We start from the raw sequence: 20,375 nt of genomic DNA, 5'->3' as shown, positions 1-20,375 counted from the left end.
CGAATAACTACAATGTCAATATTCTATCTTTTCCAATGGTTTTAGGCACGTTTTGTCCAATATGAAATGAAACGATATTTATTCACAAACTCTTCAATATTTTTATTAAATAGTACACACAGGGCGACTACTGTAAAACCAGCAACTGAACAGTAACTGGAAGTAACATCATCTGCTCTCCTCATTTCTAAAAACTAGGTGCGGCTGCATTGCACTACAAATCTAACTGAAGTTCTCTTATTTCTGCCATGCTTATGGTCTACATAAATAACGTCGCATATCTGTCTCCTGCATTGCGTTGACCATTTAGACACAGTGCCGTGTACGTGCTGCTTTGTGGACGCGCAAGCAAACCCACAGTAAACTAACTCAACTATCGCGCGTCAGCAGTATCATCGGTGGCGGCCATTAATCTAGCCCCGAGACACGGCCGGGTTAAGCTCTGAAACCGGTCAAGCAGATGCAGCACTATATTACGTTCGCCGCTAGAGAACGTGCGAAGTGTTGTCTCGCAGCGCCAGGTAGCCCCGCGAAGCAAAGTGTACCATATAGTTGCGTGAAAACTCAAAACATTGTTGTGGCCATTGGTTTTTTCCCTATGTTTTTCGACAATGAAACACGATACGACGACGGACGACCCCACTCAAGCTGGCGCTGGCAATCCTAAACACGCGGAGCCCCGCGCGTTGTCGTAGCTAAGCGATTAAGTGGAGAGTGTCATAAAACAGGCGCGATAGAACGGCACACGGCTAAGAGGCGGCGAGTGACGGGTACCGTTCGGAATGCTTTCTCGGTCGCCCGCCGGGAGCACGGAGCATAAGCAGCAGCACCGATTCGCAGGCTAATGAAAGCTCACGCATTAAATCGCTGCCTACGTGTCCCTAGCATCCAAATAAGGTCCACAACGGCGCGACACGTGTGCGATAAAAGGCGCCCCCCACGGGTGGTGCTGTAATGGTTCGATAAGTGACTGGAAGCCTTGTTTTGATATAAGCCACATAATTCGCTACACACGCCAGAAGGAGCTCAGCGATAAAATATGTTTTTACTTACTGTAAAGAGTTGCTTGGACATCCAAAGACAGCGGTAAAAAGGCTAGCGACTTGTCCATCAAACAACCATGGGACCGTACAGTCTGTTTTATGTTTTACCCTTTACACGTCAGGTGTTGCCATCATCCTCGGTCAGTGAGGCAAATAAAACTCCAAGTGATGTCAGTTTCAAAACTCGAAGTAATTTATTATTTTTCGACTACTTATTAGTAGTTTCAATGATTGCGAAGCCTTTTAAATGCTTCGTCAGTTAATAAGGATCGTTTGATCGAAACTCTAGAATCTTGAATCTCTAAAAATTAATACAGCAAAAAGCAAGAGACGATAGCGTTAGTCGAATTTCTATGCTTTCTTTTTTGCTTTTTCCCAAATCAATCAGATCAGCATAGTATTCTTGAAGACCGAAAGAGTAATCCAACCAATGTCTGAAGTCCTTTCCGCGAAAACAATCGATTTAGTGTCGGAGTGTGACAAAAGTTGAGAGAAACCATCCCAGACGGTGCGCAATCGATCGCAGCGGCTGTGCCCGGTTGGGGAACTATGCCGGTTCAAAGTGACTAAACTGCCAACTGGACCCAACAATAATGCAACAATGTCTGCACCAACAAAACCAAAGGTCCTCGACGGCGTTGTAGAGTACGCCAGCGCCCAAACAAGACGCCAGCGCCGAAAGTGTAAGCATTAGACGGGGCGACGGGCGTAGAAAAAAGAGCCAACACTGGCCCCGCCGTCGCGCCCTGGCAAAGTGCATCTTCCGCCAGCCAGCTGTCGTTCGGCGGGGCAGACGAAACACATCCCGCAGCTCGTCGTCACCTCGAGAGACGTGTTGAACTGTTGCCAAAAAATGTGTGCAACAAGAACCCTTCGCATCGCGGAGCACATCGATACATTTTCGTGTCGACAACAGGAAATTCAATAGCCTTCTCTCTCTCTCTCTTTCCCTAGGGCTAGGAGTGACTTGTTACGATTAGAACCGACTGGCACAGGACTTGTTTGATTCTCTGCCCATACTCAGTAACAGGTGCACTAATCGATCGAGTAAGAAGATAATCTTCAGTAGACATTTTCAGTGGCTCAAAATGGTCCCTGTTTCCGATCTTTTGCAGATTATTTTTAACAAAGTTTAGTATGATTTTTCTGTTACAAACCTCGGTGTCTGCAGTTTTATTGCTTAAGGAAAGATTTACTAATGACATCCAATTAGGACACCGCAACAATGTGCGCGGAACTTTAAGCTCGCTTAGGCATCACAATTATACCGCAAAAAAGTGTACGTACATCGTGTATAACGAGCAAACTTCAATGACAAATAAAGAACGGCCCGTTAGAGCGTGTGCAAAACCGCGCATCTCGTGCAAAGCTTATGGCAAATTCCTTGCGCTTTTTTTCGTTCGGAGAGCCCATAAAACTAATGGGTTCTTCAAGGGGGCGACCATCAAATCGAAGCATAAAACCGGAGTCTCTCAAAATAGTGGCAGCCGTGTCGTAAAAAAAAAAATAAGCGCAATAATGACATTTGGTCGCCGCGTCTGGCGCGCATCCCGTCTCAACAAGAGAGCCCCAGCGACTGGGTTATTGCACCTGGAAGAGGTTTTAGAGACGCGACTCTAAAACCTCGCTTAACTACCACGATCGTTCCGTCGCTCCTGGGACCGCCGACCCCACTCGAATAGTGGGGCAAAAAATTGAGCTATGCACACGGACACGGAAGAAGCCGAATGCTTCCTCCTGCAGCAGATCCTGCAGACTGTTGCAGTTGCAGCCACCACCAACCCATTTGGTGGCTGGGGCCACCGCCATGATGTGGAGGACGAAAATAAAGGTCCCGTTATTTGTCCCGGGCCGGGGCCAATTTGCTGCCTAATTAGTAGATTATTGTCGCTTGATTGGAACCTCGCTGGAGGCGCTGTCCATAGGGCGGAGAAAACGCAACCTCTACGCATCAGGCCAACATCAGAGATAGAGAGAGAGAGCGTAGTTTCGTAGCAGGATGAGGAGCAGAAGAAGACAGAGACGGAGTCCGTCGGGCAGTCAATTTGTCTTCACTCAATCGGTACCTGGCCGATCGGTGGTGCTGGCGGGATAAATCGGTCGCCAGATAGGACGGATGGTCGTCTTCGTTGGGGAGCATAACTTCTTGCAACTTCTTGTGCTCCATTCCGGGCTATCGGTATTTCACCTAATTAGAAATTACAGTCCGCCTAACAAACGGCTGGCGCGGTGGTGTATTGGAACGGAAGAAAATATGCCACCGTGGCTCAAAAGTGCCTGGCAAAGTGCCGCGTCACGACTGGCAATTAATTTCTTCTGCTTCGGCGGTGGCACCACCGAAACAACACGAATTGCACTCGATTACACTGCGCGCAGCAATGGAACCGTTTTTCCTTCGTCTGCAGAGAGACAACTTCTAGCCAGCAGCAGCAGCAGCCGGGGCGCATCTTGTGCCGTTTTGATTTGTAAGCTGCCAGTGGCCGTATTTTGGTTTACAGCAATTATGATCGGCGCTTACATTTGGGAGGAATGTGGCAACGATCTGCCGGTGTTGCTCGATGAACCTTTCCCACCCACCCGGAGCTATGTTTTTTATGCTTGTTTAACGTAAACGGCCAATTGTCCAATAATTCGGCCCATGAGACACTGGAAGACAATAATACGTTCATCGTAGACCATTTTCTTTTTTAAAATATAATATTTCAAGAGTTGATAATAATGTTAACCTGAATTCGAGAGTGTGAAAGGTTGAGTCTTGCGAAAGACAGCTTATGGTTTGATCAAAGCCCTTTGTGTTTAATGTTTCCACGCAAACGCATCAAGTGTCAAATTCGATTTAAACAAAAAAAAAAGCATAACGAACATAACTGGAGTAGAATAATTGCAGCCAGAAGCGTTTTTAGCATCAAAAAGCAACAGAAGTGAGCACCGCAACCAACGTAACCAACCGCAACTAATCAGATTCCAGCAGATCTGCTGCCGTTGGGAGGCCGCACACAGAAGCAATGTTGTTGTCGCAACACAGCGATGGAAGAGAAACAATATCCCATCATCAAAATCTGCCCGGGAGGCGCACGACGGCGGGCTAAGCCCTTGCTAAGTGCTCTTCGAAGGAAGTACCCAACCATCATCCGTCCGTCGTGTAGTGACGACTATTGGCTTTGCTTTCGATTGTTGTTGTGCAAATGGCAATTAGAGGCTCCAGAGACAATCGACCTAGTTGGCAACCGGGCGTAGTGTTTATCAAACCAAAGGCTACACTCCGCCGGCTCCTGCTTCTGAAGATTGGGATCAACTTGCTCCGGTTACCGGGAAAACAACAAACATCGATTGCACACTTTGCGATGACGACGCCTGCAAGCCTTTACAAGGCCCTGGCAATTACCATAAGGTATTGCGGTAGAAAACAAAAACATCAAAACGATTCGTAACAGTAACCGTTACAAACCGCCAATAAATAATGGCTGACAACAAGGCAAACCATTACACCGATGACGCACACCGCAGGAAAAATCTCGAAACATGTAACCCTAGTAAATTCGAATTTACCAAGAAATTAGAATTAGGAAAAGTGTTAATTATTTAAGTGCGTAAATGCTACGGAAACGAATTCCGAAATATATACACATCTCCTTCTTCGCGACATGTCATTGTAAAGGTCCGGCCCTGTGTCCGGTCGCACAATGACCGACCCCGATCGAAGGTGTTCCTTTGTGTCGTCGCGTAGCCACCACAACGCTTTCTGCGAGCTTGTTTCGCGGTCCTTCTCACTCAGCGGCAGCAGCACACCGTCCGGCGTGTTTTTCCCATTGTGATTTTAAGATCCGATGTTAAATCATCACACCAACATCACCACCGACGTCGCCACCGTCGTGCTGTTCCTTTCCGCTGGAAACGCGTGACAGAGCTGGCCCCCCCAAAGGAACGAATCAATGGAACGGATTGTTTTCAAGGAACGCCGCGCGAGAAACGCTGGCGCGTTGGTGCGCCAAGCGAAATAATGCAACGGGGCATGCACTCTCTCTCTCTCTCTCTCTGTCCCGGGTTCCGGCCGATGCGCGCCGCATTCGATTACGGCAATCTTGCAAGGACATGAGACATGACGAGAAGTATTCACCGAGCCAGCGCACCAGCAATCAAACCGTGGTGGGGGCCAGCAAAACAGTGTTTAATTAGCGTCACAAATTGAAAAGTATCAGCCCGCTTCCCGAGCGGCGAATCATTCTGCATTCTTTATAATTTTTTTCTTACACACTATAGTTTTCCGTGCTGTTTCCATCGAAGAAAGAAATGCAAATGGTTCGACGATGCTCGAACGATGGCCACTCATGCCATAAAAACTGGTGGTGTGACACAGACAATGAACACCCAATGAAATGGGGCTAATAAAAAGTAATAACATAATCGTTATTTTGACTCGGCGGCGATACCTTTTGCGGCGCAGAGAAAGGACTTCAAGATACGGAACGGTCGCGGTGTTTGACTATTACCAACAAAAAGTAATAACATAATCATTATTTTGACTCGACGGCGATACCTATTGCGGCGCAGAGAACATTGAATTTGATTAGGTACAGAGTGGCTAGCGCTAAATAAAGTTTAGTTCAAGAAAACAAAAGACTTTATGAAATGCGAGGATGGAAAATTTACTTTAGTCAATCAAAAATATTATATAGATTGTGTAAATGATATTTTTGCTGTAGTAAGTAACAACATAAATTCTACTGATGCAAAATTAAGTGCAGTATCTACAATGCTCAGACCATTCTGACCACTCAGTACTGCTAAACAGCGTGGTTGTGTCATGCGGTCCATTCTACAGTCCTCTTTCCATTATTTTGATTAATTTACATAATTCTGTTAAATTGAGTGATGTCTTCTCAGATACTCCTAGAAACATCAATGGCCACATATTCTCATTGGTTGGATAGTTTTACAAACGATTTGAATAACCTTATACAATTATATCATCATCCCAAAGGTCATCCTTTGTAATACCTCTACTCTTTGTATTCTTTGGACTGCTGCATTATCCTGTTGCAGGTTTCAATCTTCGCCAATAAAACATGTTACTTCATGAATGATTATTTCTTTCTTCGCGTTTTGGTCAACTTTCCAGACACTTCGATCAGGAAAAGCCAATGTTGAAAGACCGTATATTGATTTAGCACGCTTTTAGTAGGAAAGTTCAACTTCACATAACTGCAGTTGAGCCATGCCAACAATTCATCACTGCAGGGTAACTTTTTCCCGAATTAGACAGGTTTCACAGAGTATTTCGATGGTCAAACAGCATCCTATTTTCTAAATTTGCTTACTTACGTTTGTGAAGTTTTTGAAAATAAAGCCAGATTGGTCTGCATTATTTTGACTACATCGTATGACATACATAAAAAGGACTTCGTTATTTTCTGATTGAAGTTTTTGTTCAATATTTTTGGTGGATTCGAAAAGGGTTTGCGGTGAAGATATTCACCGTCTTTATTAACTCGTTTTGGTGTTGACTTTTTACGCTCATCAGGACTGCTCATCAGGATTGAGGACCATTAGATGTTCTTTATCACTTAGTTTACAATATTCCAAAGTCAATGTCTTGGGAATTTTTCATCACGGCGAACAGTTTTTCATATACTCTCGTATATTAATGATAGATTAATGATAATATATTACTATTTCTACGACTTTTGATTGATTTTTGAATCATTAAAGTAAACTTTTTATTTTCGTATTTCATTAAAGCTTTTTGTTTTTTGAATCAAACTTTGTTTCGTTAGGGAGTGAATCATTCGACTGTTTTAAGGACACTCTAAGTATGAAAGATTTTTTTCTAATACAATAATAATAATTGTTAAAATTATATAGATTCGGTGAAATGGTCCAACATTTAAGAGCCTTCAGAGCTAATAATAGACAATTTAATGTAATACCCTTCAGTCTATCGTTCATCTGCAGGCGGCCAAATTTTGCTTTCAACTTTCGTTGTCAGCAGCACACATCGTGTGATGCTCGCCACCCACCCTCGCCACAAAAAAGTAAGCAACCTCCAGGCGCTCAACAACTTCATTGTTGCCCGCAACATCGTCGCACAACCACAAGCAAGCAAACCAGCCAAGTTCGTTGTGTGTTCACCAACGACGAGTACAGGTGTTTCTGCAAATTCGCATCAAGCATCACACGTCCGTACACTCACACATCATCTGGTCGGCCAGTGGTCATCTGCAGTACCCACACACACACACACAGCGGCCGCCCACTGGGTGGCTCGGCTCGGTCGGAAGCCAACGGTGTCTCGGTGTGCGGCAAACAACAACAAAACCACAAAAAGTGACTATACAAACGCACGAGGAGGTAGAAAATAAAAATGTGTGTCAAGGAAACGTGCGCGGCGCGTAGTCGTTAAAGAGAGTGCACAAACGCAGACACACAGCCAGCTGGGGCGATTGTTTTATGGCTGTGTTGGTGGTGGTGTTGATGGATGCTTTGCTGACGGTAAGTGTGTTTTTTTAGTGCCCCTGATGGAATTTATCAAAAAAAAAAAACGGTCAGCACCAGCCGCGGTCCACGCACTGGTGAACATGCACAGGGGCTCATGTACGATGATGGTTTATGTTGCGCAAGGTGTCATCGATGCGCTTAACAATCCATAACTAAATCACTTTCTCTCGCTGGGTGCCCGACGAGCGCCCGCGCTCCTTTCAGTCACTCGATTGAGGATTTTCTGTTAAATAATTGATTTATTTCAGTTAAAACTCTCACTTAACCCAATGGAGATGGTTGTTTGATAATCGCCAATTAATAACCTCCTCTTCAAAAGGAGTCGAGGAATTTTAAGCCTAATGCAATAAGGTTTCTTTTCCATTTTATTACCATTTTTATAGAGTTTAAAAATTCGCACCCATCGCTCAAACATGGCTCAAACAAAGTAGTTATGCCAGCAATAAACCTGAATCAACGAGCATTCGCACAAATCGACCCAAGTCCACAGAGAAGCAACCAACTTTGGCACGCGGTCAGGGTTGCCGTCGGTTGATAAGAATTTACCGCGATGATGGCGCACGGAAAGTACATACGCACGGCGCACGATGGCCCCCAAATCGACCTTCACAGCGTGATAAGTAACCTTAGTTCCCGGTGGCCCCTTTCTGGTGGCCCCTCACAGGTGACTCACAGCAGCCCCATTTTCCATTTCGCGACGTGATCTTGAAACCCTAACCTATTTTCGATATCTTTCGGCGGGACGGCGCGGACCAATATGGGTCACGCAAAAATTGTAGGCGCTAAACCGGCCACGAGGTGCACTCTCTGCCCCACTCCCGCGATGTTTGATGATGTCAAATAATGTCAGCCGGTGCCCGGTGTTTATCGCGCGCAGCAGGTTGCAGATTGTCTCACGGAAGACGGAACCCGCTCAGCCGTCAGAAACCATTGGCTGGCTGACACCGCGAACCAGACAAAGTAAAGCCTTGGTGCGCGATGTGTTTCTGATTTAATGACGCGTAGTCACGATGTCGCGTTTGATATCGCCATGTTGGGCAGACAAACCCCGCCGCTGGAAACCAAGTGCATCCGACGAAGCCCCCTTGTTGCAAGCCTCAGCAAGGTCAAGGTACAACAGGACGGACGGTGCAAGGCAGTCGGTCGTCGCCAGGTGTTGTTTAGTCGATGATTAATGTCGCCAGCTTGTTAGACAAAGGCTCCCATGCGTAATAGAGATCATGATTTTGATGGATCGCTCAACATGCAACAGTACGCAGCACAGAGTTGCTTGCAAAAATAAAGGGTATCCCAATTGGCATGGCGTGTGACATCCACAGCCAACGAAAGAAACCGGGTCTCGGGATATCACTAAATCTTGAACGACTCTTGTGTCAAAGCGTCTTGCCTTATGGTTGGCGACCAGCCTCAGGAAAAAAGGGTTTAATTACATACTGTGAGCGAAAAAATGTAATTATAGAAAATAATGGAAAACGAATTGCATTAACCGCTCGCAGTAGTGCAGTGCAGTGTGGCGCGTGTGGTGGCAGTGTTTAGCCTCAATGCTAGCCCAGTCATTAGGTGCTCCGCGCCATTCCTGGGCCACCGACACCCCATTCACGCTAGGAAGCTGTCAAGTGGGACCCTCAACATCGCCCATCGCCGAAGCGGCGCGTGTGTGTGGCTCTGCTGCTAGACAATGTTTTCACTTCGCACAGTAATTGCTCCGGGAATTGTCGGAAATCGGAACCTGCCGGTTTTCCCAAATCTCTCCCAAGAAGGAAGGCAATTCGCTAATGACTGGTCCACGCAGCGCTATTAACGGATGCCGAAGTGGTTTTTCGATCACACAAGCAGCTTCGTTTCGGTAATAATACATATTGCACTAACAGTGCTCTCAACGGGGAGCAGTTGATTGATTCGGGAACGATGAGCGAATGTGACGGAATGTTGACTTAAAGTAAGACACTTGTTTCATTGGACAGAATCAGCCAGAACGTGCAAAGAATCGGACTTCCCTAAATACAATTAATTCGCAATAATAAGAATAAAGCGACAGGGTTATATAAAAAAGTCATCGGCAGTCGCTCGTATGTCCATTAGTTTCATTAAAACTCATCAACAGATGGTGCGCTGAATTCGATCGAAACTCGAGCTAAAAATAATGTATTAACAATTTACTGTACTTAAAAATAATGCAAATACATTATGAATCCCCCACGAACGTGGGGACCAATTTGTACATTTACATTTGATTATCGACGTAGATGATCGTCGATTTTCAGTCGAACGACAACATTCGCCCATTCGTTAGATGTTTATCGTACGTCATAACATGTTGATTCTAATTAAGGGTGGTTTTATTTTCAAAATTCAACGTTGGATGGAACGGTGCCGGCTGATGCATATCATTTTTAAGTCAACTTGTCAAGCAGTGTTTGAATCTATATAAGATGCCAAAGCAACATAATTGAGGGATTCGATAGGTTATTATCGTATAATTACAACTCGATTGTAAATTGATCAAACTTGTTCATTGCAAACGTAAAAACATAGTTTTTTCCGTATAAATAAAAGTTTTCAGATTTACTTACATCAAACGTTGATAAAACAACATTCCTTGATTGTAAGGAACAAATAATATTTGTACAAAACTAAATCGGACATGCTGCATTGTGACCTCTCATGAGAATTAATATACGCGCGATTTTTCACCCTTAACGAGAACCCCCGAGAGAGAGACAGACCCGTGGCCTCGTGCGCGATGAATATTTGGCTGTTACGAGCGAAATGTGTGAGGCTAAATCTCAGGAGATGCCTTCCCAGCCAAATAATTAGATCCACAACTCTGAGCAGAGAATGGAGCACAATCTGCGGCGTAGCCTGTTCCAACAGCGCCAGCGCCTATGCGTACCAGTTGCTGACAGTAACCCACGGGGCACGGAAATGGACTGGCCGTGTACATAAAACGGGCGCCTCATAAACCTAATTAAGATCGAGTGACATTAAAGTCAACGTTGGTCAACGACGACGCACATCGAAACCTGCGCCGCCCGTACGGTTGGACCAAAACCATTCAAATATGGTGGTAAATATCTGGTTTTTCGAAAAATTGACAGCCTGGCTGGGACTCTAGGGCCCCCGGAGGGCATAACAATGTGTTGGATTTTACGGGACCTACAAACATGTTGTGGCTAGAAGTTTTGATTATCATCGGACCGGACCGGTCGGTTGGTCGCTCCCTGCTTGTTCGGGACAGGTCTGGGGTCTCGGTGGGGCCACAAAAGTTCTTCCCACAACCGGGCGCTACGCGACGACACAGTTTTAATTGTGAACGATTTTCATCGTCGATCCGAAGGATCGACTTCTCGCCGCAACGATGCAGCGCAATCGGGAGGATAGAAAATAAAACGATTAAAAAGTTAATACAGAACCTATTAATTTGGCAGCTTGTTGGAGCATAAACCAAGCAGAAGGGTTGTGCCTTGATGATTTAACTTTAATGAATAATAGAGATCGTAAAGAGTGGCACTAGGCACTTGTAATACGGTTACATCTTAAGCTTGAGAGCTAGTAAACTATAAAGTGCTTACGAAACTTGATTCTGGTCCTTGAGTGTTGCTCAATTTCTGACAGTTCGAACCGATGACGTACCTAGAAAAAAGAAACAAAACATTTTTCATTAGTGTTGTAATAAAATTAGAGAGTAGAAAAATATCAGAAAAGAATAAATATATTAGTGTTTAATATTATTAGTGGATGTCGAAAATACAGCAATACAAAACTATACAGTCAATATAACTTGATAGTCACCTTCATTGAAATGGTAATAAACCCGGTCAAGCGCGCTTATGGATTGAAACCTTAGGCGTAGAACAAAGAATCGCGGAAGGAATGTTAGCCGAAACGTGAAGGAGTTGAAGCAGCGGCGCCAATAATTACATCTTGAAGGATATAAACCACCCCGGGGGACCCTGGCCTAGTAGCGCCACCGTCGGAGCGTCTACTCTTTCTGCTACTGGAAAAGCCCCCGAGAGCGAAGGTTATCACCGGGGGCTTCTAGAGCGCGAAGACGATCGGCGGCGGAACGACGCTCGAGCTACCCTCCTTGCAGGGGGCGTACTGCTTCTGTTCGGTTGATTGATTTTGGAGCGCGACCCCCGACCGGACCGCGGCGCAGAGCGGAGCGGTACGGTACAATTTGGCAGAGGCCGGCGGAGCAGTGTTCGCAGAAGTTGTGACGTTGTTGTAGCCAACCCGAATGTGACCAGGAACAGGACCCCGCGCCATCAGGAGCTGCTGAGGAGCGTTGTTAGTGGCATCGTCGTCGGAGAGCAAGCAGAGTGCCCGAACCGAAGGAAGCAAGCAAGCATCCAATCACATCATGCTGATGATGTTGACGACGCTGATTGGGATTGTCGGGTGGGTGCCACTTCAGCAAACAGGGGCACCCCGTCGCGAGATAACGAAACATTTGCATTAATGTAATGTCGACGGGATCCGGAAGTTGACCGTTCCGGTCAGAAGTCCGAAGTGAAGTGGCGTTTTCTTTTTCTTCCTTCCAGCAAGCACAGGAAGAAACATTAGAGCCACATGCAACTGTGTCCTTTCGGTTTGTTAGTAAGAAAAGCGATTCGAAGGATAAATCGACATCGCACTGGGGAAATAACCATTTGCGAGTTTTTGTGGAATTTTTTTTTTCTTTTAGCCATTCGAATATCTCGAGGTTTGGACTAGTTCTGTTGTTATAAAAATAGTGCGGCGCACCTTTTAAGGCAAAGATAGTAAAGGGCCTTGGACGTCTCTTTACAAAAGAAACCCGATATAAAACTACAATTGTTCGAAATAACCCAGCTTTCGACAACCTTGTTGGACAATCATTTAAATAAACAACAATAAAAACCCTGTCAGTTGGGTCCGGCCACGTGGATATTTTATTGCCTTCCAGCTGATGGCTTTCGAGCACCAAACTTGGAGGGTGTCCACTAAAAGAGACACACAACACACGCGGCGGAGCAAATGGTTCCTCGTTTCGCGAACCCAGCGGTTGAGAAGGTCTTAAAAGCTGTAAAATCAAGTTACGCACAACCAGTTCGTACAAAAAAAAACCCCACCACCGAGTGACCTTAAGAAAGCAACCTTCAGGTGACCAGTAGCTGGAATTTAGCTTTTGCATCGACGACTTAAAAGGGTCTCGGTGCGGTGCGTCGTGGCCGACCAATGCTATGACATCAGACAGTGGCGTCCACACGAGACGACGATGGCGATGGCGACGTTAGACGCCGGACGGATGACGAATTCGGAATGTTCGTGATCGCGGTGGTCTGGGCAAATGAGACGTGACGCGTATGGGCGAAGTGGGCTGCAAGCATGACATGCAACACTCCAACCAATCCATCTTCTCCTGCACGGCCACAATGCGGGGAGAGAGAGAGAGAGAGCTCAGCCACGCGGGCTCAGTGCAGCCCGCACTTCGGAATCGGATCGGAAGGCGTTAACAGAAGGCGGCATATCGAAATTGAATGTCATTAGACACCAAAAAAGGGGAGAAATAACGCCCGCAAAAGGCAGAATGGGGCTGCCGAAAATCATTTTCGCTGCAATTCGCCATGCTGCTGGACAATTTGCGAGCAAAGCTTGACATGGTCCGTAACGAAAGCGGGCGGCTCTAGCTACTTTAAATCCGTTTAGTGGCGAGATCGGTGTCGTGGGCCAGGGATTAAAATACTTGGGTTTAAATTTCACGGATACATCAAATAGCACTTCAAAATAATTTTAAAATAATCAACCAGCTCTAACGAACATATGAAGCTAATCCGGGCTAACAGTTCGGTGCTGCGTGCAGTCTTTTTAAAGTTACTGGTAAGACTGTCAAAAACAAGACGGTGCCATTACCCTGAAATTGCTTTCAACTCAAGGTTTAATGTGCTTTTTTCTATTTTAATAATTCGTTGATAATTCTAATTTTCCATTCAAAGATTCCCACACGTACACAAAATGACGCACGTCACACAACCTGTGGCCTTTTGGTTTTGGAAACAGTATGTTTGGTTTGGTCAAATTCACACACCCATTCAAATAAACCCTGCTGTCGTACCTGTCTCAGGACCACTTCCTAGTAGTTGTACTTTATTTGCTAGTACCATAATTTACATAGTAATTACTTTTATGGCCAAAAGCTTCTCGACTTCTCCTCAAGGATGCGAATGTCATGTGCCCAATCTGCAAAGAGCCATTAAGCCGTGTGGAGAAATTAAACCAAGAAAAACTCTGTGAAACCTGAAGTCTTAATTTCTACGGACTTACTTTTTATTTAACTTATTACTTAGGCAAATCTAACCTGCCTTAGCCCCAATCTAATTGAGAATGTTATCTTGGTGGAACTTATACGTCAGTTGTGTAGTGTAGTTGTGTAAAATGTTCGATTATGGCTCCTTATGGGAACGTTTGCATTATTTGTAACTTTGTTGAGTTGAGAGTTTAAGCAATTTGATTACTTGTGAATAGTTTACATTTTCTGTCGATAAATCAAGAGTCTCTTTGCTGTAAAAGTCTCTCGCTTGTCCAGATATCTTCCTAAATATGGCGTTACTCGCGGTTGACATTCTTGACTGTGCATGGGCATACTCACTCTACGCGCTTTGTCTAGACTCTAGGTATTTAACAAGGATGACACGGAAAATGCTGCGAACTACAATTTTTAGATTAAAATTACTTTTCTTTTCCCTTCTACATACTTCTCCAAAGCTGCAGACTTAAAAACAAGACGCAGCAGCGGCGACGTTTTTAGCACAATAGTTGGACGATGAAGACACTAATCCTTGTTTCGCATGCTTCAATCTAACGCGCCCTGTTTGGACGTTGGATGGATGCACTCTACCTTGCCTTAACTTGCCTTGCTACTTTTGGCCACTTCCAGCAGCGTGAAGAGAGCACCACTTTTAGCTTTTTTCACGAGAAAGAGAGTCAGAGAACCATCCGCGGTTGCCTCTTCCGGAAGCTCTCCAGCTCGCACTCCGGGGAACGGAAACAGTTTGGGAAACAACGTAAAATCGCACACCAACAACACCCGGAGGAGCGGGTACGTGAAATCGAAAAGAGAAAATGTACAGTTCCGTTGGATGCCCCAAACAGAGAGAGAGAGAGCGGGAAAGAAAGTGAACGAAAGATGCAAAGGAAGTGATGCAATTATTGTTCGTTTCGCTTTGAAGTTGCACAAAAACCTATGCCCGGGTTGTTGTTGCTGTTGTTGTTGGTACAGCACATTTTCCGGGAGCATCATGTTGCTTCGGGATGGGGATGGTTTCTTGAAAAAAGTTTCAAGTTGGGAAGTGGCCCCTCCGGCATTCCAGCCAGAATCCGCCACCGCCACCACCGGTGCGCGGTTGTTACATAAGACGTCCATCATCATCAGCAGCAGCAGCAGCAGCATCGGCCTCATAATCAGGTGCGGACGCGGCCACAACACGATGATGTTCTGTCCGGTGTTCTTGGGACACGGCCGAAGACGGGCCGGGCCGGGCCGGACCGGGAGGTTGTTGTACGTGAACCGGCACTTATGCTACTCGTGGCTCGATGCTGCTCTAGACCCGAGCTGCTGAGGAGCGTAATTTACTTCATTATGCCTATGTGCACCACGCTCGATGCAGGAGAAGGCCGCGTATGCACCTCCCAACCCCTCCGAAATATCGTGACGAGCGCGCCTCGCCGAGACAGGTGTGTTCTGGTCGGGCGTCATCATCTTTCCCGGAGGAGTCCCGGGAGTTCGGCTCGGTTTTTTTCCGTTTCGTTTCGTTTCGCCAGCCAGCAGCTAACAGCTCCTTCCATGCGGTGCTCCTGAGGTTCGCTTCGTGTCGTGTGTGCCGTCTCACAGACCCTTGACGGAGTGTAGTTAGCATGTCTCGCGAGTTCTTCGGCCAGCACGAGCACCACAATCAGCTACACACGTTTTCGTTTTCGGCGATTTCTAATGAACGGATTTTTCCCGCTCCTCGCGTCGAACGGGTGGGACGGGCGGTAGGGGCCTCAAGCGGGAACATGAGGCCTTTAAGCATGGGAAGGTCTGCGCTGGCTGGCTGGCTGCGGTACGCGCACTTCATTCGTGTCTTGAGCAAATCTTTTAAACCCATCATTTCGGGTAGCGCTGCGCCGCGCTTCGTTTCCTCGCGAACGCACTGTTGGGCCACTTACTCCCGCGGCCAAGGCTTGATTTCGCTCGGTGTGTGTGTGTGAGTGAATAGAGGTTTGCGGGGAAGTGCTGCATGTACTGCATTTAAACATGATGCTCCGCGGTCGAATCACGCTTCTAAATTCGCTGGAAGAGGAAATGAAGTCTTTAAACGCTGCGGTCTCAGCCATTCTCTCTCGGGGCACTTCTGAGTTACACGAGAAAATCTGCGTCCGGAATGCTACTTTGGCACTGAGAACTGTTGAGGAGGCCGTAGAACCTTTTGGGGGCCATTTGATGGTACGTTTTCTGGCCGATTTTGCCTGCTGCTGCTGCTTCACTGCCAAAGCCATCGATCGTTGTTAAGGATTTTCGGACGAATAAAACCCTCATAAAACGACAAATACAAATGCTCAAAAAAGCGTGCATTTTTCCATTTGGTTATAAAACAAAAACGGCTTAATATTCTTGGATGCTTGAACTTTTATTTGAAAGGTTGATCCTTAATTTTTTTTTCATAGAAAACAATTTTGGTAAAATGTTCAGAACGACTGGCTTGGCAGTAGCTCATTTGGTCGACCTATTTTTGAGTACATTTTTGATTGTATCTGGTCCTATTTCGGCAATAGCAACTTGAGTTTGGGTCCAGAGGTTGTCAATAGTTGCTGGTTTGTTCGCATAACATAAACATAATCGATTGTGGCTGTGAAAATGCTGTTGTGACCGCGGCAGCGGCAGCGAGATTGAAAGGAAAACGTTTACGTATGGTACGTAACACCGTCCTGTTGAACCCAAATGGCGTCCAAGTTCTCAGCTTCAATTTCGTCGAAGAACCAATCAGCCAAAATCCGCACCAAACAGTCACTCGTTATTTGTGCATTGGCTTCTCTTGCACGATATGTGGCTTTTCCGAACCACAATACTGATTATTAACATAGCCACCGAGGTGGAAATGAGCTTCAATGAAATGTGCTTTTCACCAATGAGTTGACGACCTACCACTTTGGAAATAAGTTTTCCATATTTCCCAATTTTCTGCAACCAAAATACAAAAGTAAGATTAGGGTATAAAGTAATATTATAATTAATCGACACCTCCAGCTATGAGATTAGCTTCTTAAACTCAGTAAAAAGGCAATCAATTTTGGGTTCATTACTATTCGGCGTTGAATGTTGATGTCATCACTGAACTGAGGTAATATCGAGTTTAATATTTTCTTCGACCAGCCCTTCGATTTGATTACCTTCTTTTATCTCTAATCCTTTACATGACGACAGTCGCATGGCACCACCATTTACTGTGCACAGCACCCCGTCCGATCTGCCGCCGTTTGCTAATAAGAGGCAACCGGCAACGGGCCCCACTTACGGCCGATTTGGGGCAGGATTTTCCTCTGCAGCAGCAGCATCACCTTAACAACAAATTATCGCGAACAACGCGCCGTTGGGAGAGTGGCGTGCAAATAACCAACAGGCGCGCGCAACAAGTGAGAAGGTTAGTGGCAACAACACGAAACTACGCCATAAACCGTGCTTTACGAGCGTTCAATAAATGCAATTAATTTGCGCATGTGCAAAAGGCGAACCCCTCTTCGCCCCACGAGAAGCCGGTGTTCGAGCATCGTCTTGATAGGCCTAAGAGATGTTCAGTGCTCCCCTTTTGCCATCGGGCAACACCACGAAACGAAACGAAACGAATGTATGGGGGCTGCCTGTAGCGGGGTTTTGTTTTAGTGCCCCCTTGTGGTTTCCCTTTGGGGCAGTAATTTGTTTGTTTTAAGCATGTGATCAAGGTAAGAGTGAACGATAGAGAGGCTCGCGTACATCATAATCACGCCCGAAGCGAAGCGCCGATGGTCGCCCCGCCGATGGTACTTTTGATATCTGGACTTTCCAATCGCAACCGATCGCGAGGGAAATTAAAAGCAATTTTCCTTTCAATCTCGCTGCCGCTGCCGCGGTCACAACAGCATTTTCACCGTCGACCGACGCTAATTTTAGCCGGCGACGTGCCTTGTGGTCGGCAATGGACACCATACAGCGCGCGCCAGTTCGCCGATTGGTTTTATGTTCAATTAACGAAGCGTTTTTTTTTTCTATGAAAAATAATTAAACATTAAATGTATCTCATTTGGGTGATACACTTGTACTTGTCGCTGATGCTGCCCATGCTGATTATGTTGCTTCGAGTGTATTAGCATTTGATCTATTTATTGTTGTTACAGAACGGATAGAGCCGCATCAACTCAAACCATCGTTTAATTTTCCCAACATTTTAACTAACCCAAATTGAGGCCTTTTTTTCAAAACCCGTACATTAGTAAAGCTCTATAATAAATAGGAAATGGTGGTTCGGGCCGGCCAACAACACGGTTTAACAACCTATCGTCACCAGCAACCTAGTGACCAGGGAACCAATCATCGCAACGACCGAGAGGGATACACATTTCATTCCCCAGTAAGGTGCAACAACACCGGGCAAATAATGCACTCGTCGTTTTATGCGCGCACTGAGAGTCTTCGTGACTTTCGCCAGAAATCGGTCCGAACGTGATATGCACCCCCTGTGGCCAGTGAGCGGCAGGCAGAGGGCAGAGGCATGAATCTGCGCAGCGAGGGTGCAAAATTAAATACACAAAACCACCACCGGGGCTTCTCGCGATTGCTCGCGTAGGCCACCGTCGCCGCCGGAAGGTTCAATACCTTGCGCGCGAGGAGCAACTTTGTTGCAACAGGGTGCACCAGTATTTGATTACCGCAATTGGAGTTCTATCGAACGTTGATTAAATATGCCAATGGCGGGCTGGTGCGCAATCGAAATCAAAGTTAGTTACGTCCACCCCGTGCCCCGGTGGTGTGGTCAGTACACCCGCTGCCAGTAGCTCAATATTAGTGTAATTAGCTGCAAAGACTATAATTATCAGGCAAACGCAAACGCCTGCCCATGGGTTCGTTATGGCTAAGGTTATCGGGTTCAACTTCTTCGGTTATCTGAAAGTGGTGCATGACTTTCGGACAAATACTTCGCTTTATAACTATTTTTATGATCGACTCGAACAGGCCCAAAGTGGATTTTTGTAACAAGCTTCCCAACTTTTATGCTCTTTTGTGGAACATTCCAATAAAGCACCAGGTCCGCTAGTATGTTGATATAAACCAGTTGATATCGACATCAGCGGACCTGCTCCAGTGCCAAGAAGTTACTGTCAAAGTTGCACAAATCGGTTGGACGGCATTTGTATTGCCTCAGAAAAAGATAATCCTTTAGGAGCACATTAATATTACGGGCCTGTTGTAGGTGCCATACTCGAGTAAGTGTTTCTGTAGTCAAACAGGGTTCGTGCTATAACTTTACAGATTTCAAAAATATCTGTCAATCCAAGTGTCAGTCCAGGTGTATTTTTTTAATCCTAGAAGAACGGAACCGGGCTTTTTTTTTAATTTTACCTAATCTTCTAACTTAACTAACTTAATCTAACTTAACAAGATTGGTTTAAGAAACATGTGAAAATTCCTGCACTTCGGAATAGCCTTCCAGCATATTCAGAATAGCCAATAGGGCTAGCTCGGCTCAAACTTTTAGTTGAATGTCTCCCATTTTAGAAAATGAATCACTTAATGATCAACGTGTTAAAATTATTAAAATTTACTTTAAAAACGGGGATTCGAAAACGCTCATTTTTTTAGCAAAATTTTTTTCAGCGACACAGGCACATTTTAGCGGCTAAGTAAACAAGCGAATTTGCAGGCGGCACTGAAAACCCTCAATCGATTGAAGAGAGGCCGTTACGTCCAGAAAAGGTGACTTTATGGTGCGCATAATGGGCTGGCGGCGTCATAGGACCCTAATTTTTTAGAAAACTGCGAAGGGAGGACCACTATCATCAATTCCAAGCGATACCCCGCCAGACGATAACAATTTTTGTTGGCCTGCAATTGAAGATATGGATTTAGAAGATATGTTTCAGTGACACGGGGCTACGAGCCACACAACACGAGCTGCTTTCGATCTACCGCGATCGAGAACTTTGATGGGCGTATAATTTCGCGTTTTTTTGTAATGTCAATAGGGCACCAAGATCATGCGATTTGACATCGTTAGACTTTTTTCTTGTGGGGCTGCGCAAAAGATCATGTCTATGCTGACAAGCCTACAGCTTGGGAAAATTATCCGCTCAGAATCGACTGTTGCCATAGATCCCAAGGCGGCCATCTGAAGGATATTGTATTGCATACATTATTATATAGTTCAAACTTTATGATAAAATAAAATATTTCATTAAACACTTTATTTTTCATGTATGATGAACGGGAATAAGATAATGATAATGACGGGAATAAGAGACCAATTGGTAGTTAATGGGGTTAATGTGTCTCTATAAATTGTTAACTTTTGCTCGCTGCTAACAATTTCATCCTATTATAGACTAGCTCCAGCATCGTAACATCCTGCAGACAGAGGCCACTAAGCAGCCGACTTCTGTTAGATCCTTGGGATAGGTAATGGATCCATCGTGGGCCCTCGAACCGATGAACTGGAGAAGGACATGAAAAAGAGCACATAGCATCGCGCTGACATCGCATTCGTTCTACGATTCGAATCGTGTGCGACGCCTAGCGACAAGGAGTCAGTCAGCCCCATCGGGTGATAATGGTGTGTCAGATTGCTCCGATGCAACTGCTGCTCCGAC

The 20,375-nt window shown here is 45.6% G+C and overlaps 1 protein-coding gene across 1 annotated transcript in view; it reads right to left on the bottom strand.

Moving 5' to 3' along the window:
* The window catches only part of LOC128270722 (nuclear receptor coactivator 2), a 95,084-nt gene extending 92,232 nt beyond the window's left edge, over positions 1-2,852 (bottom strand). Inside the window, exon 1 of the mRNA XM_053008137.1 lies at positions 2,757-2,852. Within this exon, the coding sequence (XP_052864097.1) occupies positions 2,757-2,852 (96 nt within the window). The remainder of the gene's footprint in view (positions 1-2,756) is intronic.
* Between the last annotated feature and the right edge of the window lie 17,523 nt (positions 2,853-20,375).

Source organism: Anopheles cruzii, chromosome 3 (genome assembly GCF_943734635.1).
Source record: "Anopheles cruzii chromosome 3, idAnoCruzAS_RS32_06, whole genome shotgun sequence".
In the NCBI taxonomy this organism is placed as follows: Eukaryota; Metazoa; Arthropoda; class Insecta; order Diptera; family Culicidae; genus Anopheles; species Anopheles cruzii.
This window is presented reverse-complemented; position numbering and strand designations above follow the sequence as displayed.